The following is a 23,874-nucleotide window of genomic DNA, read 5'->3' on the forward strand; positions in this document are numbered from 1 at the left end:
AGGACAGTGCTGCATACAGCAGGCTAATTTTATTTATTTTAAATGAGAGGTATAGCCCTGGCTGGTGTGTGGCTCAGTGGATTGATTGCCATCCTGCAAACCAAAGGGTTGCCGATTCAATTCCCAGGCACGTGCCTGGGTTGCAGGCGAGGTCCCCAGTATGAAGTGTGTGAGAGGCAACCACACATTGCTGTTTCTCTCCCTCCCTTCCCTTCCCTAAAAATAAATAAATAAAACCTTCTAAAAAAGGAGAAGTATATGTGCCCGATTGCCCTGAAATTCTGATGTCCCACCCCTTCTTCCTGCAGGAGAGAATGTACGGTCATTGAATGAAAACGAAAGGGCTGCTCACGAAGGGTTTGATGGGGTTACCGGCTGGTGCCCTGAGTGCAGGACGCCCTGAACGAGTGCATTTCCACGGCCCAGGTGTTTGGAATCCTTGGGAAGTCCTTTCCCTGGAGAGCAGGCAGACATGCTCCTTCCCCACCGCCCCAGACCCCCGCAGCAGCCCTTCCTGTCACCGCCTGGCCCCGTCATACTGCGCACACGCTCGATTGGCGTGTTCTTCGGGACAGTCAGGCCCCTAAACTGGGTTTGGGTTGCCCAGATCTCTTCAGCCATATCCTTAAGGACCATTTCTTGGGATGTTTACTTCTATAAATTGTTAATCTCAGTGCGTGTTGATTTTTAACTAGTTTAACTAGTTGAGGGGTAACTTTGTCTCTCACAGGTGACCTGCCGATGTCTTGACCAGGTCCTTTTGTGTATCCAGCTCCCATGGGGGCTGGGAAGGGACGTCAAAGGAAGACATAGGAAGGAAAATGCAAGGAGATGAACTTAAGTTTTCTAGGAGTTCTGATAAAGGGGGCTTGAAGGGGAACTGTTTGGCCTTGTCATTCAAGTATTTCAGAAGCTCCAGGTGGTCTGCCTCACAGGATGTAAGGACCGGCCCTCAGCCCTCAGGATGCACTGGTCACATCTCTGGGTCTCCTCTCTAACCCGGTCTCTGTCTTGCCCCCCCAGTGAACACAGAGAGCGAGACGGCCGTGGTGAATGTCACCTACTCCAACCGGGAGCAGACCAGGCAGTGAGTAGGCTGGAAAGGGGGGCTCGGAGGGTCTCTGTGGGCTGTTGCTGGGTTGTCGGTTCAGGGATCTCACAGGTTCAGTAACACGTTACATTGGGATTGAGGGCAAATGGTTTGAAAGGTTGGGACCCAAAGAACTAACTCTAGCGCCCGTGGTCTGGGCAGTTCTCCCCCCCCCCCCCCAAAAGGTGGGACAACCTCTGTAGGAGAGAAGAGGTTGGCTCTTGGGAGCTAGCTAGTGGCCTGAGAACTTCGGGCTTTGCTGTGTCGATGGCGCCATCTAGTGATAGAGAGGAAGAACTATGTTTTTCTAAAAGGTTGAGTCAGCATAGGCAGTGGTGGGGCAGACATTTTATTGCAGTGACCTCCGGGAGCCCAGTTTGTGCTTGCGGAGGTCCTGTCAGTCCCCTTACACCTCCTCTTCCTCGCTCCTTGTCCCTTTGGTTGAGCAGTGAACATTTCCCACCCATTGGTCTTGACAAAGTAACTACGTGTTACACATTCGCCCATTTATATCTCTGTAGACCCTGTTGTAGGCCTTTTGCTACCTACATTTTACCATTGATGGCTTTCTTACTTCATGCTGCTGCCTCTATCCTTTCTGTTTCCTCCAACTTAGGCTCCACAGTAAAATCCCACCACTTCATTAGATACCATTTTATTTTAAATGTCTTCTGGGCTCAGACTTTTCTGGAGGCTACTACTGCCCCTAGTGGCCAACCTGTGGCTTTTAGTCTGGCTTTACAGAGGCCTGCGCACTGGGGTACTCCCCTGCTGCCTGTAGCTGCCCTGCTCACGTTGCTAACTGGTGACAGGTCTGGGGGTGGGCGGGGCTTGGCCCCTCCCCTCAGTGCTGCTCAGTCACTTTGCAGATGCCGGAAATGCTTAACCCCCTGCCTCCACGTGGGAAGCAAGTCGATCTGTCTCCAGCTCTTAACTTTTTTCCCATGTACTTTCTTTAAACATAGGTGCCAGGCTCAGTAACTGCAAAGATGAATCTTGTGAATTTTTTTTATGTACTGTGTTTATTCATTTATCATGAGGCACATGTGATTTTCACATACCTCATAATATAGGTAGTTTTGGCTAAAGTTGAAAAGCTGGATTAGTGGAAGTAAGTAGTTTGCATCCCTTCACTATTTTACACCCTTTAGACTGGAAGGGCTCTGAGGTGGAGGTAGGAGTGGCGGGCAGGCGGGTGAGTCCGTTTCTGGACTGTGCTCTGTGCTGTCACCCCATAGAATGCTTGGCTCACGGAGAGCGCTTGGTGTGTGTGGCATGGGTTGCAGTGACCGGTGGGTCCTCCCTCTGTCCGCAGAGCCATCATGAAGCTGAATGGCCACCAGCTGGAGAACCACGCCCTGAAGGTCTCCTATATCCCTGACGAGCAGATCGCACAGGGTCCCGAGAATGGGCGCCGCGGAGGCTTCGGCTCTCGGGGTCAGCCCCGACAGGGCTCGCCGGTGGCTGCCGGGGCCCCAGCCAAGCAGCAGCAGGTGGACATCCCGCTGCGGCTCCTGGTGCCCACCCAGTATGTGGGCGCCATCATTGGCAAGGAGGGCGCCACCATCCGCAATATCACAAAGCAGACCCAGTCCAAGTGAGTCCAGGCTGCGGGGGAATTGAGATGGGTGCCAGGGAGTCGTGGTTTGCACGGGGGGGGGGGGGGGCCTCCTGGAAGCATCCGAGGGTCCTCAGTGGGAGGTTTGCCTGGGGCACGTTCCTTCTTTTCCATTCAGGAGTCCCTGCTTCCCACCAGGAGGGGAGCTGGCGTGGGCGCGGGTGCACTGTGTGGTGGCAGCTGCAGGCCCTGTACTGTTGTTAGTAAAACAGCTCCAGAGTTTCTCGTCGAAAGTCCCGGCAGTCAAACCTAGTCTCGGCCAGTGGGTCATCCTTTGGTGCTCTGTGGTTTCAGCACCACTTCCTGGGGTCAGTGGGGCTGGTCAGCCTGGCCGGAGTCCGTCCCATCTCCCCTTCTACCGCAGCCCCCTCTCCGTCATCTTCACAGCTGGCCAGTGCACTCTGCGGGCGAGCAGGGCACGTCGTGTCCTGAGTCATAATCTATCCTTCGTTAGCTACTTTTAACTCGGGACAGTGTGCCTTTCTTTTAAAGTTGTTTGAAGGGGGAAACCCGAGAACTCACAAATGAGAGCTGCGGGCTGTTGGTCCCTGGCCCTGCATTCCTGTGATAGATGCCATCGTTCCCACCGCCACCTCCTGATTAAGACAGGATCCAGAGCGACAGGCTGGTCATAACATTCCTGGCCCTTTCCTCTGCCCTCTCCAATTCTGCCTTTGATTGACCTTATTCCAAGTAGAGCAGCTCCTATGCCTTTGATCTAGGAGAGGTCGGGGGACCCTCAGAAAGACCTGGTCCCCCCAGCAACAGCCAACCAACTGTCCTTGTCCTTGTGGTTTTCAGGATAGACGTGCACAGGAAGGAGAATGCAGGGGCTGCAGAGAAGGCCATCAGTGTTCACTCAACCCCCGAGGGCTGCTCCTCCGCCTGTAAGATGATCTTGGAGATCATGCACAAGGAGGCCAAGGACACCAAAACGTAAGGCTTTTCGCGGAATGTGGAGATTGCCACCTCCCCGAGTCCGACACACTCTTTATTAGCAAGAGGAGATGTAATCAGAATTGTACGAAATGTTGTAAACAGAGAGGAAGTCCTCTTTCCCACAGTGACACCTTTTATCTCTCCAGAAACTCTATGCACTTGAAAGCATGTGTGTCCGTGTGCATGTGTGTGAGCGCATGTGTTTTAGCATAAACAGGTCACAGTGAACATGCTGCTCTTTTCGTTTTCACGTACCAGCACGTACTGACTCAGCTCATGTGTTTAGAGCTACAGAGAATTCTAGTGTGTTTAGAGCTACAGAGAATTCTCGTGTGGCTACTTTAAAGTGCACAGTTGCATGGTCTTTAATGTGCACGTGCCTGTAAAACCGTCACCACAATTAACATAATGAACGTACCCGTTGCCCACAGCACTTCTGTGCATCTCGGCAGCCCGTCCCTACGACCCTGTTTCTCTTTCCCAAAGCAACTGTTAATCTTCCGATTTTAGTGCTGCTCTTCTGGAATGTCATTTTGACCTGCAGTTTGCCCTGAAAGCCGCCCGTGGGTTGGCTTGGTGGCTGAGTCTGCACGAGACTCACCATTTAGGAGCTCTCGCCCCTCACTGCTTTCCTTGTCTCTCAAAGGGCTGATGAGGTCCCCCTGAAGATCCTGGCACATAATAACTTTGTGGGGCGTCTCATTGGCAAGGAGGGGCGCAACCTGAAGAAGGTGGAGCAGGACACAGAGACGAAAATCACCATTTCCTCGTAAGGCACTCCAGTGTTCCCTTCTTTGGCAGGGGGGCCGGGGGCCTGGTGCTGGCCGTATTCCATTATTGAGTCCTAATCCTTGCCCTCCTTTCCATCGGGGCCGGAGTTCTCCCATCGCCCCCACTGTGTGGGCTGGGGGGCTGAGGTCAGGACGCTGCCCCCTCAGGCCTCTGCCCCTTGGGCAGAGAGCCTGCAGCTTGGAGCCAGGGCTTTGGGGTTTCAAGCACGTGAACGGGGCTGTGAGAAGGGGACAGAACTAGGTCCTTTTCTGGGGACAGCACCTGTGGTGGCCTGCCTGTCTGGGAAGAACCTAAGTTAAGAGGGTGGCGTAGCTCCTCTCCGAGCTCCGTGCATCTTCATTTCATCAGAGACTGGCTGGTGGGCATAGTTCTGCTCTGTTCCCAAATGGCACAGAAAATGAATGGCCTTGAACCACGGGGAAGGAGCGTTCTTATTCTGTCTGTGGTGACACACAGCCTGTGATTGGGCTCCTCGCACTTAGAGGGGTTTCAGTTGGGTGTTCTCTCCCTGCACCTCACTCACCCTATCCTGGTTACAACCCAGAGGCCAGGGAGAGAGCTGTTTGGCCAAAGTTACACAGCTTGCAGAGATGGAGCAGAGACTGGACTCGTCCCGGCTGGGGCCAGGGCCTGTCCTGTCCTATGAATGAAAGGGTGACGCCACTCTGCCACCCCCAGGCTGCAGGACCTCACCCTCTATAACCCCGAGAGGACCATCACCGTGAAGGGGGCCATCGAGAACTGCTGCAGGGCTGAGCAGGAGATCATGAAGAAAGTTCGGGAGGCCTACGAGAACGATGTAGCCGCCATGAGTGTGAGTGCCAGGCACCTGCCTGCCCTTCTCCGGGCCTGCACCACAGCAGCGCGGGCCGTCCCCAGGGGCGGGCCGTCCCCAGGGGGGGGGGGCGTGCCAAAGCACCATGTGGCCTTGGAGCACTTTGCTTTTGGACCTTGATTCAACAGAAGAAAAGGCTTTTAAATTTAATTTGTAGGGGTTCTTCATTTGATTCTTGGGGTGGGAGTTTTAATCTTGGGCTTTGAGGTCTGTGAGCATCCTGTAATTATGTGTAAAATTTGTGCGTGTGCGTGCGCACATGTACTCTAGTGCGTGGATGGTCCATGGTTTCCATTTGATTTTTAAAGGGGGCCAAGGATGTAGGGTAGGTGACCAAAAAGGTGAGACCTGTCCCTGCCACCCCTCACGTAGACCAGTTGCAGTGCAGGCCTGTGAGTTTAGCGTCTGTCTCGACGTGAACCAGAGGGTGGACTTCAGTTTTTTTCTTTTTAAAAAAATTTTAAAATTTACTTTCAGAGGAGGGAGGAAGAAGGAGAGACACTCATGTGAGAGAGCAATGTCGATCCGTTCCCTCTCGTGTGTGCCCTGACCAGGAATCGCACCCAGCGACCTTTCGCTTTGCAGGATGACACCCAGCAGAGCCACACTGGTCGGGGCCGGAGGATGGACTTCTGACAGAAGAGCCCATTGGCTCTTCTGGTCGGCATTGCTAGTTCTCAGTTCAGTGAGAACACAGTGTCACTTACAGCGGCACACCCCAAGTATTATACTCATGTGGGAAGAGCAGATGGCAGGAGGGCGTTTGGGTAAATGTGTGTAGTTCTTCTGCTGTTGGCCTACTCTCTTGGGGGGACTTGTCCTCTTGGTTCAGCCAGGGACACACACAAGGAGGGACCATCAGGCCCTGTCAGAATGAGCTGACCCCTCCTCACCTTCCTTCCACAGCTGCAGTCTCATCTCATCCCTGGCCTGAACTTGGCCGCCGTGGGTCTCTTCCCAGCCTCGTCCAGTGCAGTCCCGCCTCCTCCCAGCAGCGTGACGGGAGCTGCTCCCTACAGCTCCTTTATGGTAGGTGCAGGTGGGCCTGGCCGTGGCCGCCCTGCCTGGGGGTTTGGAGGGAGGGGGAAGGGGTCTGAGGCTGCTCCTCTTACATTGTTCCCAGCCCTTGGTGACACCTCAGAACCTCGGCTTCGTGGAGGGCAGTCTCGGATGCTGGCAGCACTCTTCCTCTTTTCTCCTCCTCTTCCTCTTGCCCAGCTTCTTCCCTTTATCCCTGCTGGGCATAGGGAGAGCTCAAGAAGATGTAGCCCAGGTTGGCCACTGGGTGCCTGCACCCCTTTCTCCCTGAGGATGCATGGCAGGGGTGGGGAGGGGCATCTGGGCTGTGCCGTTGGCCCCGAGGTAACGACGCACCCTGTCTGACTCTCCCTGTCCCGGCAGCAGGCTCCGGAGCAGGAGATGGTGCAGGTGTTCATCCCTGCCCAGGCGGTGGGCGCCATCATCGGCAAGAAGGGGCAGCACATCAAACAGCTCTCCCGCTTTGCCAGCGCCTCCATCAAGGTGATCTGCCCCGTGTTCTCCTGGGTCCCCGGTGTGGGCGTGCTCTGCTTCCATCACCCTCTGCCTTTGTTCCCAGGCACCCCATCTGGCTGGTGTTGGGGCCTTTGTCCTGTGGAATGGCAGAAATCCTTCCCACAGGGCAAAGCTGGGCTCTCGGCAGTGTTATAGTCTGGAGAAAGGTTCGCCTCTGTCACACGCTGACATGGGTTCACATCCCCGTTCCTAGGCTGTAGGTCCTGAGCCTCAGTTTCCTCATCAGTATAGCAGTGACTATAGTACAGCTGCAGCCCCTGGCTCAGTCAGTGCCTGGCCATCAGTGACCGCTCAGTACATGGTAGCAGCCATCTTTATTTGCCTTCCCTGGCCTGGCCTGTAGAGAAGGGAGGGAGACTGGCGCAGGGAAACAACGGCGTTGTTCAATTTCCAAGTCTAAATCCACTTGTTTCAGTGGTCTTACGGTTTTGCTGGAGCAGTCATTGCTTCTTGGGACATGCTGTGGCTGCCCTCCCCTCATTGGTTATCTCCTCTGCCCTCCGCTTGGCAGGACTCCAGTGGGACCCCCCAGGACAGTGGGTGGGGGCCCTGCTTAGGTAATGTCCCTGAAGCAAACGCCCTCAGACCTTCAAATCCGTTCTGGTGCAGGGGCAATGACCTTGGGGTTCGGGGTGTTTTTTCTTCCCTCCCGCGTCTTTCGAAGCGTTAGTGGGAGCTGGGCAGAGGGGTACAAGGCCTGGAGCGGGGCGGATGGGCGTGCCTGTGACCAGCGTTTGCTTTCCAGATTGCTCCTCCTGAAACTCCGGACTCCAAAGTTCGTATGGTCATTATCACTGGACCCCCAGAGGCCCAATTCAAGGTTCTGATCTTTATGGTTTTTTCTAAGCTGTGGACACATTGGAAATGACTCGGGGTGGGGTGGGGTAGGGGTGCAAAATGGTGTCCGGTTTTTAAGCTTCTCTGCAGAATAGAGGGCCGGAAGGCTGCTTTCAAACTGGCATCGAACCTCACTGCTGTTGACCACCACTTCCCTTGTGACTTCTGGGAGGTCGGCAGGCATGCAGGAGAGAAGTCCGAGGCTTCTTCAAGGCGCGCTGCCTCAGTTACTAAGGAAGGCCTTTGATGCCAAATTCCCTTCTATCCTTTGTGTCTCTACCGTATCCCTGGGTTCTCGAACTTCTGGTCAGGCAGCCAAAGAGCTGATGGTTAACTTAGCCCGCCAGGGATGGAGAACAGGGACAGCTCTCCAGGCTGTGTAGAGGGTCCAGCAGCCCGTTCTCTGAGTGGCCAGCTCAGCTGCTGCTCGGACCTGAATTGCTAGCACCACTGCCTTGTTTGAGTAAATGCAGTCTTCCCAGACTCCCACGGGTCCAGTTGATGGCCAGTTTTCCCAAACCGAATGCATTCTTCTAGGAAGTATGTGTTTGGTTACTCCACCCAGGTTCTCTGTATCGATAAGCCAAAGGGGCACTGATGTTGGGATAGTGCTGTTGACCTTCCATATTACCTGGCCTGGATGGTTGATCCACCCGGGGGCTGGGGTTGGGGGTCGTGGGCCCTAACAGTATCGGTGGGGAGCTTGGGGACTGTGCTTCCTGTTTTGTCATGTGGGTATGGCCCGGTGATTAACAACGGCCTCCTCTTCTCAGGCTCAGGGAAGAATTTATGGAAAACTCAAGGAGGAGAATTTCTTTGGTCCCAAGGAGGAAGTGAAGCTGGAAACCCATATCCGGGTACCAGCGTCAGCAGCTGGCCGGGTTATTGGCAAAGGCGGCAAAACGGTGAGCTGTGAGGGCCACTTTGAAAGTTTTGGACCTTTGTGCCCAAAACCAGTCAGTGGCTCTGCTCTGGCCTGCCCCGCCCAACCTTAAGGCTTCCGGTTTGTCTGTTCCCTTGATTCTGCTCCCCAAACTCAGCTTCTGTCCCCCCAGTTTCCACCTGCTAGTCACCAGCCTCTTGCCCCTCTCTTTAAGCCCACCCATGCTTTCTTAATGGCAGCTCACACTTCTCCACCTGCCCTACCTGCAGGTGAACGAGTTGCAGAATTTGACAGCAGCCGAGGTGGTGGTGCCAAGAGACCAGACCCCCGATGAGAACGACCAGGTCATCGTTAAGATCATCGGGCATTTCTATGCCAGCCAGGTACACAGGGCAGTCCCCATCACAGGAGGGTGACAGGAGCCCAGGGGTCAGAGCAGCAGGGCAGCAGAGGCTGACAAGCCCTGGGGGCCCTTCCTGCCTCTGGGCTGGCTCATTCTTCTCCTCCGGGTGCAGGTGTTACTCCCTCCGAGATTCCCTAGGGAAATCGATGTGTTACACGGTCTTTGTTAGTGACCTTTCCTGTTAGTTAACTGTAGACCTTCCCTAACTTTTTTTGGGAGGGGGGCACTGGATAAGAAAAGAAACGGATAATTTTATCACCTAGTCTTGTTCACAGATGAGAGAGAGACATTCTGGGACATTTTAAGTGAATTTTACATTTTGTAGTGGATTTTCCTTATAAAACTTTGTTCTTAGGGAAAAAGCTTTTAAGAAGGAAAGAGTAGAACTACTGACCCTTCAGCACTTGGCCCATTCACAGTGGTTGGTCCATGTCCAGCACTTCATCCACTCTGCGGGGGGGGGTACTTACGTGTGGAGCAGGGCCGAGATTTATGATGAGGGCTTTTGGTCGATGAGCCTTTGATCAACACGTGCCCTGGGAACTCCAGGAGGCCCATTAGGGGTTTAGTAAAGTGACAGCTTTGTAAAGTTTTAAGTTGTGAGTAAATTCTAGATCCTGCCCTGCCCCCCGCCGTATCAACCAGTGAGTTGCTCAGGGTCCACTCGGAGGCAGAGAAACGTGGGTCACTCTCCTACTCAGTCTTCCTCATCTTTCTTCTAAGTCCTGTGTGTCCTGTTTGCTGCTGGTGTCTGGGTCCCTAGGGCCTGTCTCCCTGTGTGAGGCTGCCGGAGACCCCCACTCCCTTTTTCTCGCCTGCTCTTTTTGCAGATGGCTCAGCGTAAGATCCGAGACATCCTGGCCCAAGTTAAACAGCTGCACCAAAAGGGACAGAGTAACCAGGCTCAGGCACGGAGGAAGTGACCTGCCCCTCCCGGTCACATCAACTCGAGGACGGCGGGCTGAAATCGAGAGCGCGTTCTCCCCAGCAGGCCTGAGAATGAGTGGGAATCAGGGGCACGAGGGCCGGGATGCAGATCAGGTTTGCCCACTTGTTTGAGAAAGACGTTCCAGTGAGGAACCCTGATCTCTGCCCCACACACCCAGCGATCGGCCCGGCACTGCCCACCCCTCAGGGTGTCACCATGGAAATTCTAGCTCAGGGTGCTTTTAAACGTGGATTGTTTTAAGTGAGTTCTTCCTGTCCCACCAAGGGGGTGGGCCAGATCCCACTGGGAAGAGAAATAAAATTTCCTTCGGGTTTTTAAAACATGCAGAGGGGTGTTTTAATCAACCTCAAAGAATGGTTTGCTCTTTGACCCGAAAATCCTTCCAGCCTTCTCCTGCTTTTGGTTTATGGATTAAAATACCTCCATTCTCACGCCCTGACGTAACCTCTTCCTGTATTCACACCAACTGTTCTGTCGTGAGTGCTACCAGAAAGAGTGGGAGCAGATGCATCGCTTAGCTTACACTATTGACCCAAAGGGAGAAGACACGGCAGCATCTGTAGTTTTAATTCCAGTCCCTCCCTCTCCAACCACCAGGAACAGCAAGGAACAAAGAAAGAATGGGGGAGAAATGGGAGAGAGATGATTGAACTCTAGTAATCCACGTTTAAAAGGGGTGCCCTCGTGGCTGGTCTGTTCCAGATCAGCATCTTGGAAAATTGGCACAATTCAAAGTTCCCCCTCCGCTGGGGCTTCCTCACCGAGACCCCCTGCCCCATCTCGTCCCTCCCACTGTGCCGGTGCCACGTCACGTCCGGACACATGTGGGTGGCACTGAATGCTCCGTGGGACAGGGGCCGACCACTGTGCTGTCCCTGATTCCCATCATTCTCAGGCAGATTTTATATTTTTTTAAAGTCTATTTTAATGATTGGATGTGAGCACTGGGAAGGGGACATTTCTCCCCTTGATAAAGTCTCAGTTCCATGGAGGACTTGCGTGGCCCCCAAGGCTGCCGCCGTGCCCTCCCCCTGGCCCGAGGGCTCCCCTGAGGGCTGGTTCCCCGAGGCAGGGGTTGTGGGGCACTCCCCTCCCCCCCACGGCACTGTTCTATTGGTGGTGGTGGGATGTGGAACCCGACCCTGAGCTCCCAATAAAGCTGAAGTTCATCATCTGGCATATATTACGAAGACTCAATAAATCGGAGAGTATTTGCTTCTGTCTGTATCCTAGAGGCATATTTAACTGTTGGCTCCTGCCTCTGCACCCTTGGCACGATGAAAAGTGTGCCCGAAAAAAAAAATTCAAAATACCAGCAATGTGTTATGTACCGAGGGGTAGATACACTTAATTTATTAACTTACCAGCCGCAATAAGATCCGTTGCAAGTTCAGCCCTTGTGGGAGACAGCAGCCCTCAGCCCTCTGAGGTCCGGCCTCTCCCACTCGCTGTCCGTGCAGATCGGCCAGGTGGTGCACTTCAGCTGCTCTGGACAGTGCTGTCCAGTGTGCTGGGGCGGGAGGAAGGCCTCTCTGTGTGCGGGCCCCTCCTTCCGACATTGCAACGACGGTAACAAAGAGACAACCTTGACACGTGGGCGGAGTCAGGTAATGCTGTGTGCAAGTAAACTACCTCAAGGTATGAAGTTACCTCAGCAATTACTTTACTTTTTGTTCCCCCCACCTTTTTTTTTAAATCTTTTTTTTCTTTGCGGCTTGCTGATATTTTATATAAAAAAGAAAAGAAAAGCAAAAGAGACGCTGATAGTCTTGAATATTTTATTTTTTTAATGAAAAGAAAAAAATGAGAAAGTTATGTTTCATAATTTCTTAATCTCTTACAACGTGAGCCAGTGTAACCCTTCAGGAACTCCCTGGAGCGCAGGCCCTGTGGGAAAGGCAGCGGGGCTGTCTCCGTGGGGTGTGGGGGGACTGGGGCTGGCCAGGGAGGCCGAGTCGGGGGGGCCCAGGGCCAAGCTCCGGGCTCTGACTCCAGCCCCTCCCGGAAACCCCCAGCAGCAGGGCAAGTCTCTGGTGTCCCCTCTCCTGCTTTGGCTGAAGGGCATCCCAGCCAGTCTTTCCCACCAGCGGTACTGTTGACATATTTTAAAATATTGCCTCCGTTTTATCGAGGAGAGAAATAAAAGTAAAAAGAAAAATGCTTTAAAAAAATTTTATATTCCTCTGTCTAAAATACGGGAGCCAAGATTCTGTTGGTGGAAGAGACGAAGCCACCCTCTCACCTCCAAGAGGTCTGCCTGGTCTGCCATCGCCGCGCTTTCCCTCCTTTGTTCTTGGCTCATTTCAACCCCATCTTGTCCTTCTTCTTGGTCTGTTGAAATAGACCGAGAGGCAAGCAGGTTCTTGGACAAGCGCTCCTCTCCGCCGCCCTGTCTGTTGATTGGACGGCAGACCCAGCCTTAGGGGATTCTTGGTTTTGGGGTGGTGGGGGGCCAGCAGGAGTAGGGGGTATGGGAACATGACTGGGGGCAGGTCTGTGCCTCATTCATGTCCTAACCACTGTCTTGCTGTGACGTTCCTTTATAGCCCCCAGAACTGCACTCTCAAGGAGAGGAGACCACAGGAGAGCATTTGGGGGCAGTATCAGGCCAGTTCATCCTGGCGCTTCCCACCTGCCCTGACCACAAGAAAGGGTCTTCCAGCTTTCATCTCTGGCTCTACATGCTTAATCCCAAAATGAAGCAGATAACTTTCAGACATCGGCCATTTAGTGATTTAAGGTGAAGTTACAGCAGCAAGCATACTTTGATACCTGGTTCAAACCCCCGTCAGGAAAGAGAAAACCCCGCAGTACCCAAAACATGATTGTTGCAGTGCTCAGTGTGCTTGGGGTCCTGCTCCCGCCGCTCCCTCGGCCCAGGTCCTCCTCAGGGTGGCTCAGCTCCCGGGAGAGACCTGGAAATATGGCAGCGGACTGTCTGCCTTTGCTAAGATTAGGCACAGCTCCACACATTGCTGATATTTGCCCAGCAGGAAAATCATGAACGTTAACACACCAGAAAGCAAAAGGAACTTGGTTTGGTGGCTAAGGTTTTAGCGGGATGGACTTGTCTTGGTGGGTCCACCCTGGACCCATAGGCCAGGTCTCCGGGCAACGCCTCGCCCTCCTGCACATCACCTCCATGTCCCCATCCTCGGCGAGGTGACAGAGCTAATGTGAAAAGCACTTGGGAGATTTGTGTGATCTGAGACAAGTGACTTCTGTGCTCTAAGATATATATATGTGTGTGTGTGCTACATATATATTTTTAAGAAAGGGCCATCTCTTTAGGATCTATTTTTTAAATCTGTGGAACACGTAAAAAACCAAAATGGTTTGACTCAACTGACTTAGAAGCTGCATCTGACAGTTACACCCCAGTGGCTTTAATCCCAAGGGTCGGTGGCCTTTTGCCCTTTGGGCTGTGGCCTCGGCTCCTGCGAGGGCTCTGGGTGGTGGGGAGCCACGCTCTTAGGGACGGGGCGCACTGTTGTGACCTTGCGCCCCTTGCTCCCCTCCTCCCAGGACTTCTCGGTCTCCATGCTTTCCCCTGAGCTCCCCCTTCTGCAGGCACTTGGGACCTGTTCTCTTAGGCCTCACTGTTGGCAGACAGACGCATGTAAAACTCAAGAGAACGCCTAATGGGACACTCCAGTTGGTTCTTTGTGTCCATTTTCCTCTGTGCCAAAGACAGAGGCTGAGAGCGGCCATTGCTGAATCAAAGCAGTAGCCATCTTTCCACGTGGACCTGGGCTGTCTGGAAAGGGCAGGGCTCCTGGAAACAGAGCTAAAGACTGGACCCTTCCTTTCTGAGGCTCCTGGGGGTGTGGGGGCTGTATGTGCCAAGGGGTAGGGAGCTGCGAAAGGGGTCTGATGGCTCCTGGTTGCACTTTGGGGGGTGGAGGGGAGGTTTGGAGCTCCTCCACATGGGACTGCTCTCTGTCCCCTGCCCCCACTGCGGAGATGGCACCTGAGTTCCCTTCAGGCCTGGCAGACTGGCGGTGAGGAGGGGCCTCAGTTAGCTCTCAAGGGTGCCTTCCCCTCCTCCCACTCCAGACATACCCTCTGCCAAACTGGGAACTAGCAGGTGCTAGGTAACTACCTCACAGAGCCCCAGAGGGACCGCCTGGTCACCCCCTTCCTCCCACCTCTCCTCCAGGGGTGGGGGGTCACCTCCTTCCTTCTCTCCCCACCCCCAAAGGTGCTCTGGGGAGACCCCAGTGGCTCTGGCACCGGCCGTTCTGCCCGTTGAGACCAGGTAGAGAGGAGAGCACACGGCCTGCCGCAGTAATTGCAGGAAGTTGGAAGAAAAATCCTCCATACCAGGGGACATAAAGCCATTTCCCTTCCAAACACTTGACTTAGATGCAGAACATGTTTCTTATATTCAGACTTAGAGCAACACCGGCTGAAAACTTCGGTTTCTGCCCTTTGGATGCATAAGGCTTCCCTGGGGGGCGCAGGACTGGCAGGAGGCCTCGTGACCGAAGGTAGATTTGTAGGGTGAGGGCCAGAGCCCCACCCCTGATGCTCTGCCCTCCTTGGGGGCACAGTCTGTGGGCACCGTGACTGGTGACTTGGTATGGTTGAATCCGGACTGACAAGACAAAAGGAAAGGAAGATTTTTTTTCTGAAGTAGCAGGAAGCTCCTTCGGAGCATGTGTTCTGAGTAACCACAGGTGATGGAGGCTGTGAGTGTAAGTGGATTAACTACCTCAGTCCTTACAGTAAGGTTGGAACCGAGGGCGGGGCCTCGCGCGTAGGGTAGGCAGCCTGGCCAAGAGGAGTGAGTTGAGGCTTGTGCCACGAAAGGTTTGTCCTCGAGGAGCAGGCAGGCCTGCCAGTGTCCCCGGACTCCTGTCAGTTGGGTTGAGGGGGGCTGGCCATCAGTTCTCCACTTGCTGCCTTCTCTGCCCTGGGGTCCCAAGTTTTCACCGCTTTCGCTCCAGCTGGTCCCTCTCACCTGCTGTATCTTCGTCGGTCAGCCCCGGAGGGTGAGGAGAGGGGTCGCCCCCTCTCCCACCAGAGGGGGGGTGGCTGGAGGAGCAGCCTGGGGCTCGGCCTGGAACCCAGCGCTAGGCCCTGGAGCTGGGAAGCCTGGGGAAGCCGGAGCTAAGGCGTCTTCAACAGGGTTTCCTTGAGATGCTCCCCCCCACCACGCCCCCCCAAGTCTCCGCGGAGACTGGGGGCTCTAGAAGGAAGAGAGGTGGAGCCAGGAGCCTTTGTCCTGAGCGTCTGAGGGCCAGGGTCCTCTGGTCGCTCGGGCGTCTTTGTAGTCAGGGGAGTTTGCTGGGCCACCCCAGCCGCTCCCCACCCTCTAATGGACCTCCTCATAGAAGCCCCATTTCACTTTTGTTTTATCTACCTCTTAGCCAGACAATAGAGATAAGTTAGGTAGTGGCAACTCCACTTGCTTAGGTTAGGGGGGGGGAAGAAGATTTCTTTTTCCAAAGGAAAAAAAAAATATTACCTTAAAAATAACTTTCCAAAAATTTTTAAAAGCCAAAAAAAAATTTTTTTAAAAGAGGGAGACATTTTCCAGTGACTACTGGATTATTTTAATTTCCCCAGACTTTTTCCCCCCCCCCCCCCCCCGTAAGTGAGTTTGACTCTTTGGCGATGAAGATGATGCGCTCCTCTAACAGGTACCACTTCCATGGCTGGGCCCTGCCCTCTCACCCCATTCCTGCTCATGAGTCCTACCTGTGCTTCTCACTTGTTCCCCACCCCCACCCCTTCCCCAGCCAGGTGATTTCCGGTCACCCCCAGCAAGAACTAAGGCTTTGTGTGTGTTGGGGTGCTTATGTCTTGATTTACCATTTCCCCCTGTAGGGGTTGGGGGTTGCTTGTAACACTTCTGTGTAAAGTTTTTGTAACCCACTGCAATGCAAAGGTAAGATGAATTTCAGCAGGTAATGAGTTAGCATCACAGATAAATGTGTACCACCATCATGTGGATTCTCCCGTCTCCAGCATCTTGATCTTGGTCCCAGAGAAGAGCCCCCACCCCTGAGGCGAAGTGAATGGGTACCTACGATACGCCTCTTACTCAGGACAGTAAAAAATGTGTTGTGGTGAATGTGCATCGCGGTGGGGGCTGGCTGGGGCAGGGGTGGGGGACTCACATACATCTGTGACTGTGCAACCCTGTTCTGTAAATGTGGCCGCTTTGGAAATTGTACTCTGCTGGAAATTTGCCAGCCATCACCACCCGGATTTTGATTGTACCCATTCTCCCGCCCTCGAATCTGGCCTTGACTTTGTCCAGGGGAGGTGGGGCAGCTGGCTCAGACTTTTGGAGCTTGTTCTTTTGCTGGATGAGCACTCCAGTGTCAGCCACAAACCACTTCATTCCACTGTTTCAATTTCAAAATAAAAGGAAACTTCATATTGAAGGCTGCGAGTGTCTGTGTCTCAGAGGAGGGCTTTCTGGGTTGGGGAGCCGAGCTGCTGAGACTCAGCAGAACGACCTCAGGGTGGGAGCCCTGGTTTCCAGGGTCCGAAGCGGGCGTTCTGCTGACATTCTCAGCGGGGCGGTGGCTTCTAGGTACCACCCTGCCCTAATGTTCTTTGTGTATCAGAAGAAGACCTCCGCTGAAGAAGACGTTGGAAGTCACTGCGCAGAGCCGTCACAGTTGGCCCGGAAATGATAAGGGTGTGTCTTGCTCTTCTTCCTGAAACCTGTCCTAAGAAAAGCTGTTATAAAAACAGCTTCTAGGTTTTTGGTTTTTGTTTCCTGGGAAGAGAACCAGGTCACCATTTGTCATGTTGTTTGCTGCCTTCTCCTGAATGTTTCCTTTTTGAAGACCGGATTGGTGGAAGGACAGCCTTGGGTGGTATGACTTGGCTGTCCTGATGCTTGGTCCATCCCTTTCCATCCTAAAAAGTGACAGAGCAGACTGGCTCACACCATACCTAAAGGGATGTTCCGGACTATGTTGGTGAAGAGATGTGCGTGGTACCGCTTCCATCGTTCTGAAGTCCGTTGTGCAAGGAACACCAATAACCGCCCCTCCCTTTTAGTTGCCCCGGCTGCTGAGTGGACAGTGAAATCTTAATTTCCACAGGGGACAGCATGGAGTTTTTGCTCAGTGTTGCAGGAGCAGATTGCCTGCCTTCCCACCCTCTCCTGCATCCTTTCTTTTTTCCCCTCTACCTAACCCACCCAGTCTTGTTTAAAAAAAAGCTTTAAATGTCAGTCTGGATGGGTTCAGGTCATTAGGCTAAGTTCGGTGTTGCTGTTAAATATACCTCACCAAGCCCTGGCTAGTGTAGCTCACTGGATTGAGCATAGGCCTGTGAACCAAAGGGTTGCTGGTTGGATTCCCAGTCAGGGCACATGCCTGGGTTGCAGGTCAGGTCCCCAGTAGAGGGCACATGAGAGGCAACCACACATTGATGTTTCCCTTTCTTTCTCCTTCCTTTCACTTCTCTGAAAATAAATAAAATCTTAAAAACAAAACAATAAATATGCCTCACTAAACAATTGGATGTACCGGTAAGTGGGGACATGAATTTTGAGTGCTGGTGGGAGCTTTGTGTAGGAGGTGAATATTTATTTGTTCCCTGGCTTGTCTCGAAATTAATGACTGTATTTTGCTGTGTATATATTGCACTCCTGTGTATAAATTGTGCGCCCACATTTTTGGCCTGAACTTTCAGGAAAATTTTAATTCAAAATTTTAATTTTCATTTAGAAACAAAAATGATCATTGTATTCCAGGGTTTACTTTGTGGATATTATTGTTTTCTAGAGTTACACCTTTAACACTAAGTATAAAAGAATTTAAACATTTATGTAGATACAGAATTAGCACTACCTATGTCTAATGCTCATCCTTATTTTTCCTTCAGAAATTGGGGCAAAAAAGTGGGCATCATACACGGCAAAATACAATAAATGATTTAAACATAGTAATGAAACCCTGTGGGAATTTTGCTAATCGCCAGTATTTCTTGAGATAAATGTGCTTCTCACACACCCGTATATGTCATTAAAGGCTTTACATGACGGGTTATTTAACCCTCAATAATCCGAGAATGAACGTGGCTCATTTTCTAGATGAAGACACTGGAGATCAGAGAGGTGGTTACTAAAGTCCCAGACATTTGATTCCACAACCTGTACCTTTAACAGTCCATCTAACCAGCATCTCTGCCAGAGCGACCTTCATCGGTGCCTGAGAGACAACGTGGAGACTCGTGTCATTTCAGCCGTAGGTTTACTGGAATACATTATCTTTTTACCATCTCTGTAAATGATAAACTGTGAGCCTAAAAGTGACTGTGAATCTTCACCAGTCAAATTGGTCAGACCTTGGCCTTGCCTTGTTACATAGGCATGAGCTTGACCACTTTGGCGCCCAACCTTGGGACTCACAGGTGACAGAGCCCCGAAGACTGGAGGCCATATGGGTGAGGTCAGGGGATGACATACGTGCGCCGGTACCTGGTGGCGCAGCCCTCACCTAAGGGGTGGTTGGGAGGAGAGACATTCTACCCATGGGCCGTGTGGGTGGAGGTCAGGTTAGCATAGCGAACGCACCTGTTGGTAAACGTGTGCAGGTGAAGGCAAGAGGTTGGATTGGCGCCTTCAGCTGTTGGGAGATAGTTTGAGGCTGAGTTAAGAGCCACTTAAAACCTAAACTCAGAGCAAAGCTGAGTTTGCCTGTTTTCTGAATAACAAATTGGTTTCCAAGAATTCTCCAAAGTCAAAGACTTTTTTTAAAGTGTTTTTAAGAATTGATGGATTTTAACATAACTAAATGTGGGTCAACTCTTTGCTGCTGTTCTTTTTTGCTGCTTAGTCCAGTGAGGAGACAGAAGCCAGTTATTTAGTAGAAACTGAATTTAACATAAAAGTTATTAAGAATTGCTAAGTAGGTATAAAGTTAGCAAGCAGATAATTCAAAGTGTAAAAGGAACTATAGGGCAGCGATTTTTCAACCTGTTTCATTTTGTGGTACATGTACACTAGTGAAGTGATTTTGATTCATTGACGCAGGATGGTGATTGTTCTGTTGGCCGTTGTCAGTTTTTTATTTGACAATCAGGGAGAGGGGTCAGTGCCCCTGCTAAATAGGTACTGAAAGCTTTCAAAATCCTCCAGGCACCAACAGTTGAAAAGGGCTACTGGTATTCAGGAGTTCAAATTGTCTGAAGTAGCTACAAATAGGAGCAGTGTCCTCTATTGGTTTTTATCTGTAGCTTTGGTTACTTTTTATTTGTATTTAAAGGGTTTTACTCATCTATTTGTAGATAAGTTTACTTACCTGTTTTTTAAAAAGATTTTCTATTTATTCATTTTTAGAGAGAGGCAAAAAGAAGGAAATGAGAGAAAGAAGATGATCAATGTGTGGTTGCCTCTTGTGCCCTGTACCAGGGACTTGGCCTGCAACCCAGGCATGTTCCCTGACTTGGAACTGGCTACCCCTTGGTTCGCAGCCCGCGCTCAATCCACTGAGCTACACTAGCCAGGGCTACTTACCTGTTTTTAGAGAGGGGAAGAGAAAGAGGGGAGAAACATCCATTGGTTGCCTCTTGCATGCCCACAAATGGGGTCCTGGCTTAAAACCCAGGCATGTGCCCTGACCGGGAATCAAACCAGTAGTTCGGGTTTGCAGGAGGGTGCCCGCTCACTGAGTCACACTAGTCAGCACTCACTGGTTACCTTTTAATTATATACTTCACTTTTCATTTCCCAGGATTAAGTTTTCTTCTTCAAACTTGGAACAAGGAAGAGGTGTAGAAACTGAGCTGGCAAAACAGAATGAGTGTAATTTGGGGGTTGAGGGGATTAAAGATTCTGGAGGAAAGAGGGGCCAGGATTTAGTCTTCAGTAGACATTTTGGACTGCTTGTATCAGGAAAAGCAGAGGTTGGGAGAGTGGAAGGGGAAATGAAAAATAGAATTTGATAGAAACACAAATGCTCCTTTTCCTTTTGTTCCTCCCTTTTTAATAAAACATTTGCATTAGCCAGTAAGTTGCTATAGGCTGGGCATCACAGGCCCGGGGATCTAGTAGTCTCATACTTTGTACTATCATTGGGGCCATTGGTTTCTGCCAACTTTCAGTTGTTTATATTATTAGGGAAACCCTCTCCCGAAGCAACAGCTTTACCTGCCATCTCTTTCTTTTAAACCCTTTACCAGAAGCGCTCACACGGGGAGCACCATGGTCTGCGTCCCACGTTCTCCTTCCCCTTCCCTTTTGGTGGTGGAGGTGCCGTGAGAAAGAAGTGGCCTGGCTCCTGCGTGAGCACCGAGCACCGGGCTCTGGCCTCCCTGAGAACCAGCTGCATCCCTCACTCCCGGGGCTCACTTTCCATCTGGCCTCCCTGGGGGCTTCCATCAGAGGACCTTGGGAGAGCGCTAGTCCTGGCGGGGGTCCTGGAACCCGCAGGTCTCCTTCCTTAGGGAGATGGTCAGTTGAGTGTCTAATTGACACTCAGCCTTCAGTGTCTGTGGGCTGTTTTCTCTGTGAGATCATCTCCCTGGGGGCGACAGAATGCTGTACGGGAGCAGTTTGGGCAGCCGAGGATTCTGGGTGTCGCTTCAGTTTGGACACAGACAGGGAGGTGGAAGGGTGATCTGGCCTCCCGCTGCCAGAGCCGTTCCTGGCCTCTTCCCTCCAGCAGCTGTGGGGGCCCGGCAGCCACACTGTCTAAGCAGTTACACTGCCTCACCTTGTGCTCACTCTGTCCCCTTAGACTCATCTGACCTTTGGGAAGGAGGTCACAGAAGCCGTGAAGGTTCGCACAGGTGGCCACACAGGTGGCCCAGTAGGAAGCAGATGCAGTGATCACACAGGATCAGATGATTGGCCTCATGAGACTCAGCAAAGTGTACTTATCTCAGCTGTAACAATGACAGAGGAGGTAAAACAGGAGAAGAAAGAAAACCAAATATCAGAGATTGGAGATATTCAGGTCCTTTCTCAGTCTCCTGGAACATGCTTCTTTTTTTTTTTTTTTTTAAGATTTTATTTATCTTTAGAGGGGAAGGAGAAAGGGAGAGAAACATCAATGTATGGTTGCCTCTAGTGCTTCCCCTGCTGGGAAATAGCCTGCAGGGAACTGGCCTGCAACCCAGGCATGTGCCCTGACTGGGAATCGATGGAACATGCTTCTTGAGAAGATTACAGATCACCAGGATATGTGTGAGGGATCTAGGTCTTTATAGAAAAACAAGATACTATAAAAGGTGAAAGATATATTCTCTTCGAAGAGAAAGCAGAGTGTAGTAAGACAATATAAAACAGCAGCGCTACAGAGTGAATTGTGTCCCTTCCAAATTCATCCACTGAAGTCCTAACCCTCCCAATGGTGGCGCCACTGGGAGACGGAGCCTCTGGGAGGTAATCAGGTTCAGGTGAGACCCCGAGGGCGGGGCCCTCCTGCTGGAATCAGTGCCCTTATTGGAGACACCGGAGCTCCTGATCAGTCTCCACCCCGTGAGCGCACGATGAAAAGGGGCCAATCACAAGCCACGAAGAGAGCTCCGCCCACCACTGGGCCAGGCTGCCACCTTGAGCTCAGACTTCCAGCCTCCAGAACCGTGTATTTTTAGAGAGGGGAAAGGAGGGAAAAAGAGAAACATCAATGTGTGGTTGCCTCTCACCTGGCCTGCCCTGGACCTAGCCTGCAACCCAGGCATGTGCCCTGACTGGGAATCGAACCGGCAACCCTTTGGTTCACAGGTCAGCGCTGAATCCAGCGAGCCACACCAGCCAGGGCTGTTTTTTTAGCCTTTTCAGATAGAACTCTCGTTAGATGTGTTTTGGACCTTCTCCCTTAATCTGTTTTTTTCTTTTTTTTCTCCAAGTTCTTTAACTCTCTCTGTGGCATTCTGGAGATTTTCTTTAGATCTATTTTCCAGTTTAGGGAATTTCTTTTCAGCTAAGTCTAAATTATTTTTTATCTGTCCACTAGTTTTTATTTTAATGATTTTTTCTATTCACAAACTTTCTAGTAGAATCCTTTTTCAAATCTGCCTGTTTTTTTCATCATATTCCATTTTTAAGGATTCAATGTCTTCCTTACTCTCTTTGAAAAATTCAAACACACTAATTTTAAAGTTTATTCCAAATTGCATTATTATTTCTACATTACAGTTGTTGCATTTGCTAACTATTTCTCATGGTGTTAGGTTTCCTTATATACTTTATAATTTTTATTTATGAGTTTCTCCTTGGGAGAGTCTCTTCTGGGCGTTTCTTCTTGTGCAATCCTTGTTATTATCCTGGATTATAATACATTTTATAGTTGCCTTTTTTAAAGTTATACAAGATCCACTTGTTCTGAATCAGTTTTTATATTACTTAGCCATCTGGGAGTTTCCACAATGCAAGCTCAGTCTGTGATGCCTGAAGAAAAAAGGAGGAAGTTCAACAAATTCAAGCCCTGCCTCAGGCTTAAAGGAGACATTTCCCATTAGGAGAATTAGTGCCAATTCTTCCCCTTGGCATTAAATGTGTCTCAAAGCCCAAGTGTCAATGTCTTTTCTGGGTGTGACAGGTTGCCTGAGCCCACCTCCTGTGTCCGCCCCCATCCTTCCCCTCTGCCATCTATGGAAAAAAGACGGTCCCTGGTGCAAAAATGTTGAGGACTGCTGCATTGGTTCCCTTCACCACCCATATCTCTGTAAACAGTCCCTTGTTTGAACTCCATTCGGTCAAACCCTTTTGAAGGAGCCACATATATTTGCCCGTGAAATTGACATTCCCTGATGCATATAATTATTTAAAGAAGTTTAAACATTAATCAACCTTGACTGATGTGGCTCAGCGGGTTGGGCATCATCCCACAAAGTGAAAGATTATAATTAGTTCACTTCCTGGTCAGGGCACAGGCCTAGGTTGCAGGCCAGTCCCTAGTAGGGGCACATGCAAGAGGCAATTGATTGACGTTTCTCTCAGACGTCAATATTTTTCTCTTTTTCTCCCTTCCTGCCCCCACTCGAAAAATAAATAAATAAAATATTTAAAATGTACTGGTTTAATAATTAATAGAAATAATAGTCTTTGTCATTAATAGAAATGAAAGTCTTGGTTGACTTGTGCCACAGTAAGTGCTATATAACAAAGCACCCCAGCACTGCTTACAGGAAACACTTAGTCTCGAGCTCTTGGGTCCAGAGACCAACTGTGGGGAGCAGACCTGGGCTGCGCTCACCTGGGCGACTCTGCTACAGACCGCTGGGGAGCTAGGTTTGACTCCAGGCCGTGGGTTTGCTTTGGATCTGCTTCCTAGGTTTTATTCTGGAGCCAAGGCTGAAGGGGACAACAGCTACCTGGGCAGGTTCTTCAAAGAGCAGATCGCTGGAACTCAGAGGCAAAAAAAAAAAGTTGGCCCACACAAACGTATTTCAGCCTCTCCTACCATCCTTTTAGCTAAAGCAAATGTTCTGGCTGAGCCCAAGTCTGCGGGGTAGGGCCCATCCTGAGGCTGTGATAAATGTGACGTATCACTGTGATATGTGTTGGAAGCAAGAATTCTTTCCATCACAAGTAACATCTGCTCACTGTTTGTTATTAACAGTTGTCCCCACATTTTCCACCTCTGCTCCCCTGCCTCAGGCAATCGCCACACCATTGTCCTTGTCCAAGGGTCATGCGTATAAGCTCTTTTGCTAATCCCTTCGCCTCTTTCACCCAGTTCCCACCTGCTCTGACAGCCGTCAGTCCGTTCCGTGAATCTGTGCCTCTGCTTCTATTTTGTACTTGACTTTGTTCATTAGGTTCCACATAGAAGTGAGATCATGTGGTATTTGTCTTTCACGGACAGCCTTATTTCACTTAGCACAATGCTCTCCAGGTCCATCCGTGCTGTCACAAACAGTAAGAGTTCCTTCTTTTTTACTGCTGCATCGTATTCCATTGCGTAAGCATACCACAGCTTTTTTATCCACTCATCTACTATGGGCACTTAGGCTGCTTCCAGAGCTTGGTTACTGTACATAATGCTGCTATGAACA

At 51.1% G+C, this 23,874-nt stretch overlaps 1 protein-coding gene across 5 annotated transcripts in view; it reads left to right on the forward strand.

Annotated features, from left to right (window-relative positions):
- IGF2BP1 (insulin like growth factor 2 mRNA binding protein 1) overlaps positions 1-10,124 on the forward strand; it is a 35,488-nt gene extending 25,364 nt beyond the window's left edge. For 2 of the 5 annotated variants that reach the window (XM_037149947.2, XM_037149946.2), the window contains exons 5-15: positions 1,024-1,087; positions 2,406-2,687; positions 3,510-3,644; positions 4,294-4,416; positions 5,118-5,253; positions 6,181-6,303; positions 6,679-6,795; positions 7,574-7,648; positions 8,439-8,570; positions 8,818-8,931; positions 9,782-10,124. In XM_037149947.2, the coding sequence (XP_037005842.1) occupies positions 1,024-1,087; positions 2,406-2,687; positions 3,510-3,644; positions 4,294-4,416; positions 5,118-5,253; positions 6,181-6,303; positions 6,679-6,795; positions 7,574-7,648; positions 8,439-8,570; positions 8,818-8,931; positions 9,782-9,874 (1,394 nt within the window). In that variant the 3' untranslated portion in view covers positions 9,875-10,124. Of the gene's footprint in view, positions 1-1,023; positions 1,088-2,405; positions 2,688-3,509; positions 3,645-4,293; positions 4,417-5,117; positions 5,362-6,180; positions 6,304-6,675; positions 6,796-7,573; positions 7,649-8,438; positions 8,571-8,817; positions 8,932-9,781 lie in introns of all 5 variants that reach the window. The other 3 variants (XM_037149945.2, XM_053656809.1, XM_037149948.2) reach the window with 3 other exon arrangements.
- Positions 10,125-23,874: the final 13,750 nt, after the last annotated feature.

The sequence above is a fragment of the Artibeus jamaicensis genome, unplaced genomic scaffold (genome assembly GCF_021234435.1).
Source record: "Artibeus jamaicensis isolate MK-2021 breed Jamaican fruit bat unplaced genomic scaffold, CSHL_Jam_final contig_1998, whole genome shotgun sequence".
Lineage (NCBI taxonomy): Eukaryota > Metazoa > Chordata > Mammalia > Chiroptera > Phyllostomidae > Artibeus > Artibeus jamaicensis.